The sequence below is a fragment of the Poecilia latipinna genome, unplaced genomic scaffold (assembly GCF_001443285.1).
Source record: "Poecilia latipinna isolate Pla-1442-1.1 unplaced genomic scaffold, P_latipinna-1.0 Scaffold2706, whole genome shotgun sequence".
Classification (NCBI taxonomy): domain Eukaryota; kingdom Metazoa; phylum Chordata; class Actinopteri; order Cyprinodontiformes; family Poeciliidae; genus Poecilia; species Poecilia latipinna.
This window is the reverse complement of record NW_015115322.1, coordinates 783-5696: the sequence shown is the minus strand read 5'-3', so window position 1 is coordinate 5696 and position 4914 is coordinate 783. Positions and strand designations below refer to the sequence as shown.

General features: G+C 40.8%; 1 protein-coding gene across 1 annotated transcript; it reads left to right on the top strand.

Annotated features, from left to right (window-relative positions):
- Window positions 1-1209: 1209 nt before the first annotated feature.
- Window positions 1210-4683, top strand: foxi2 (forkhead box I2). Its single transcript, XM_015021021.1, has 2 exons — window positions 1210-1900; window positions 3357-4683. The coding sequence occupies exons 1-2, from the start codon at window positions 1291-1293 to the stop codon at window positions 3950-3952; spliced, it is 1206 nt and encodes a 401-aa protein (XP_014876507.1). The 5' UTR covers window positions 1210-1290; the 3' UTR covers window positions 3953-4683.
- The last annotated feature ends 231 nt before the right edge of the window (window positions 4684-4914 follow it).

Genomic DNA, 4914 nt, shown 5'->3' with positions numbered 1-4914 from the left:
TCAAACAATGACCATTTTTTTTAAATAGACCTATCTTATTTCTTTTCGTTTGTGTGCTTTTTTTTTTTTTTTTTTTTTTTTTTTTTTGCAGTAGTGACCTCTACAGATGGGTTGCTTTCTTTTGTCTTTTTCTTGTCAGAAAGTTGTAGATTTTTAGCTTGCTAGCTGTCCTAGCTGAAAGCAGCTTGATAAATTTGACTGGCAGCCAATCAGAAAGATGAGCATAGCAAATAATACTTCAATAAATTATAGTAATGATTGAAAAACAATATTTTATAGTAATGATTGAAAAACAGATTAAATTTTATGATAAAAAAAATTTTTAATAAAATTTTTATTTTTGTGTTTTTTCCCCCCTCATTTTTCCAAAATTATGTGTCCCTAAAGCAACCCTGGTGCCCCTCATGGGGCAGCAACCCCCACTTTGAAAAACTCTGATCTAGATGGTCATTGGCAAACTTCACATGGGCCTGGTGTGTGCTGCAGAATTTTATTCCTCGAAGGAAGAATGCGTTACTATGGTAACCTTTGAAACTGTGGTCCCAGCTCCCTCCAGGTCATTAATCTTTGATCTTGCCCGTGGTGGACAGGTTGGTGTCTTTTATACAGATAACAAGTGTGATTAATTCAGGTAATGAGTGGAGGACAGGATTACATCTTAAAGACAAACTAACATATCTATCAGAGCCAGAATTCTTGCTGATTGAAAGGTGATCACATAATTAAGCTAAATGGCTCTGTAAAATAATTCATTTTTAGATTTCGATTCTGTCTCAAATGGATGAGGTGTACCAAAGGTGAAAATTAAAGACCCCTCCATTCTTTGTAAAACTTGAAAAATCAGAGTGTGTCAAATACTTATTCTCCCCAGGCCATCCCACTGTAATGACCTGGAACATAGAAATCTTCAATTAAAAGTCCTGAAGGCCACATAGCCCTTTTTGTCCGGTGTTGTTGTTTGTTAGCTGAGGTTAAATGGTCACAGCATCCTCCTCTTTGAAAAGTTTCTCTCAATGAATTTTATTAAATGAAGCCACTGACCTACTCTCAGCTCAATAAGTGTATAACCACACCCTCTGGGCTCTCTATTGGTTGTTAGGAGTTACTGGGAGTTCTCCACAGTCTTCATGTGGCCGCTCTCCAGGGTTCCCCCCCTCCCCCCCACCTCCCTTTTAAAGCTTCTAAAACCTGCTTCACTCTTTCTGACACTTGTTGCAGCTGCACGCGCATCATCGAGAGAGTCCACCCGAACCGCTTCAGCTTCTCCTTTGGGATTTCCCGCGGGGAGTGATGAACTCCATCGACCCTCAGTCCCATCACCAGCACCAGCACCACACCTCCCCTACCGTCGGCTCTCTTCCACATAAAGGCGCCCAGGAGTCCCCGGACATGGCAGCTGCGGTCTACTGCGACAACTTCAGCAGCGTGTACCACCAGCAGAGCCTCCAGGGCGCTCAGCGACCCGCCGGCTACGGCCTCGGGGACTACGCCTCCTCCCCGAACCCGTACCTGTGGCTCAATGGGCCGGGCGTGAACTCCTCCGCGTCCTACCTGCACGGCAACAACCCGACGCCGTTCATCCCGCCCTCCTACGGCTCGCAGCGGCAGTTCCTCGCCAACTCACCTGGGTTCGGAGGGCCCGACCTGGGCTGGCTGTCCATCGCCAGCCAGGAGGAGCTGCTGAAGCTGGTCCGGCCGCCATACTCCTACTCCGCTCTCATCGCTATGGCTATCCAGAACGCGCACGAAAAGAAGCTGACCCTGAGTCAGATTTACCAGTACGTGGCTGACAATTTCCCTTTTTATAAGAAGAGCAAAGCCGGCTGGCAGAACTCCATCCGGCACAATCTGTCTCTGAACGACTGCTTCAAAAAAGTCCCGAGGGACGAGGATGACCCAGGTAACCTAAACACCTTGGAAAGGGTTAGAAATATTTAGGTGACGCCTTAAGTGTATGGAAGGTCAAACGTGCCACAGTTCAACAAATAAATAATAAAAAATGTCACGATTTGAATAAAATTGTGAATAGAGTTAACATTTTATTTAGTATTGTTAGTATTTTTTACAATATGAGTGATTGTAATGCTAAATTAGCTAATCTGGCATTTAATGTGTCCTCCCCTTTTTTAAATGTAAATTTATCAAAATAAAGCTAATATAGGCAACAAGTTCGAATTAAATTTGCACTAAAAAATCACACACATTTATAATTTAATTATTTTCATGGTTCCTTTTTATTTAAATTATCACTGGCTTATTGAATGTTTAGTAACATCTAAACTGTTAACCTGCACAGCTTGTCAGTCCGGTTGTTTTCATGCTTTGCTGTTGTATGGGACAATGGAAAAACTAGATTGAAAAGTAATTTTATTTATTTAAAAATGTATAGGTATATGGTTCAGATTTAAGTATTTATTGAAATGTTGTACTGTTGGCCCCCCATGATTGTGGAATTACCCGTGAGGAGCAACTGAACTGGATTTTCTTTAAAGTGAAAAATAAAAATAAAAAAAACAGCCCAAACTTACAAAAGGCCTTTGCATTCAGAACAAACTACTAAATAATTTGTTATATCAAAAATAGCTTGGTTTATAATCCTTTGTTACAATGTCAAAAGAAAACTTTTACAGTTAGTTTCGATCATTTAAAAAATACACTAAGACAAGTGTAAATACCAAAGATTCTGTTTTTGTATAATTACTAAAAGAAATTTATATATTGCATGGGTAGCATTAAAACCTTCATAGAATTAGTTTTGTTCCCCCATCTTTTAATTTGAAATACCTGCAAATAAAGATAAAAGGGCAAAAAAGACTTAAGTATATGTCAAAATTTGTAGAACATTTAAGAAATAAATATACAAAGATCAGTACCTATGACAAAAGTACTAATAATTCTCAAACATTTATAAAAAGAGAATTTACCAGTTTCATATTAAAATCAAAATCTGACAAAAGTTGTTAGATGTATTTTCAAGAAACTTTATAAAAACATGATTTCCCCCCCAAAAAATTACTTAAGATGTAAAGTAAGACGTTGTCTAATTGTACACAATGATACAAATTAGATTTTAATCATCTCTTTCAAAAAGAAATGCATGTATGAATGAAATTAGGAAGAAGGGAACAAAGTTTCAACAGTTTTTTTATTTTTTATTTTATTTTTTTACCTTTTTTAAAGTTTATATTACATGTACTTAAAGTTACCTCTATCAATTTTTATTTATTTATACTTAATAAAATTTATATTTTCTGAAGAAAAAAATAAAAATCTCAGTTGACATATTTTAAAGATTAAGGTTTGCATGCAGAGAAAATAAATGACAAATTATTTTATTTTCCTGATCTTCTTTGCAGGAAAAGGAAACTACTGGACGTTGGACCCCAACTGCGAAAAGATGTTTGACAACGGAAACTTCCGGCGGAAAAGGAAACGACGGTCAGACCCGAGCCTTTCCGGGGGAGCTGCTGCGGCCGCAGCCACGAAGCTGGAGGACAGCCGGCCGACGGCGGCGGGCCCCATGAAGGCCTCGGACAGCCCCCAGCTCCTGGGGCCTTCCTCCCCGGAAATGGAAGCCATGAACGAAAACCACAAGAGCTCGTCGTCGTCACCAGCAGGGCTGGCCGCCGCCGCTCCGTGTTTCAATAACTTTTACAGCAACATGTCGGCGCTCGGCTCGGGGGCCCCCGGCCGACAGGGGTCCCTCGGACTGGTGAACGAGCTGTCGAACAGGAACATAACGGCTCTGAGCCCGTACCACCCCGGCGGCGGCAGTGGCGGCGGGCAGGAGGTGGGGGCGGGGCCTCCCGACCACGGCGAGGGCTTGCATTTTAACCGGGGAGTGTACTACAACACGTTCGGCGGCGGGCAGAGCGGACAGTTCAACGCTCACTTCTACAACAGCTTCAGTGTGAACAGCTTGATCTTTCCCAGGGACGGGACTGAGCTCTAGGGGGACAAGGCTTCACCTGCTGGAAGACTCTCAGAGAATCCCACTCAGAATACGCATCAATACTCGATACGCTTCATATTTCCCACAGAGAAGTCACAGCATAGACTGAGCTGGAGTGTCTGATTATCATCAGAGAGCAGAAAAAAATGCAAAATAAAACAAAACAAAAAAAAAATCTTCTTTCACTTACACCTGAGCACCTTTTTCAACTAAACTTCAATATTGTAACATCAAAAAGTAAAATATTTTATAAACTTAAATTGATTTTTTACAACCAGATTTAAAGTTGAGCCCAAACCTTCACAGTTCTATAGGTTTTTCACCATAAAAGGGCTTGTTCATCACTAACACCAAGCTGCCAAAGTTGCCTATGTGACACCAACAATACCTCAGAACGACAGTCATTTATTACAGTGGCCCTCCAAGGGTTTGTATTATTTTGTTAGACAAATGCAGTTATGCTAATATGTTCACTCATTTGCTTGCCTTATGAACCAGGACCAGCTGAGATTTTGGGAAGTTGTGATTTCAAAATCGTTCCTACAATTTAAGTCCTTTAATGACATGGCAGAAAAAGCGCTGACCAGAGTTCTCACGGTTTTCATAGCTGCCCCTCCCCAACATGCTGCTGCACACTGCTCGTGAGCAGGCTGAGAAAGGAAACGCTGTGCTTCTCCCAAGTTGTACAAAAAGAAAACTTCTTGTTGCTTGGAAATAAAATAAAAACTTGATAATCAGTGTGGGAACTGAAGTAGCATCACCCACTACGCTTATTAACAAAATGCTGTTGGAAAACTTCAGTTAGTTTGTTAATTAGTAAGCTGCAGACTCAATACCCTGCTGAATTATCTGACCAATTACCCAGCTTGCTGTTCTTTTGTTGCTATGTAACCAGAACACCTAAAACTTGTGATATTCTGCCCGATAAGCACTTAAGAACTACTGCTAAATTTATCAGATTC

What these genes read in the sequence shown, in the direction of transcription:
- foxi2 (XM_015021021.1), top strand. Translation starts at nt 1,291, where the DNA reads ATGAACTCCATCGACCCTCAGTCCCATCACCAGCACCAGCACCACACC. An exon ending in GAGGGACGAGGATGACCCAG is followed by an intron (nt 1,901 to 3,356) that starts GTAACCTAAACA and finishes TCTTCTTTGCAG; the next exon opens with GAAAAGGAAACTACTGGACG.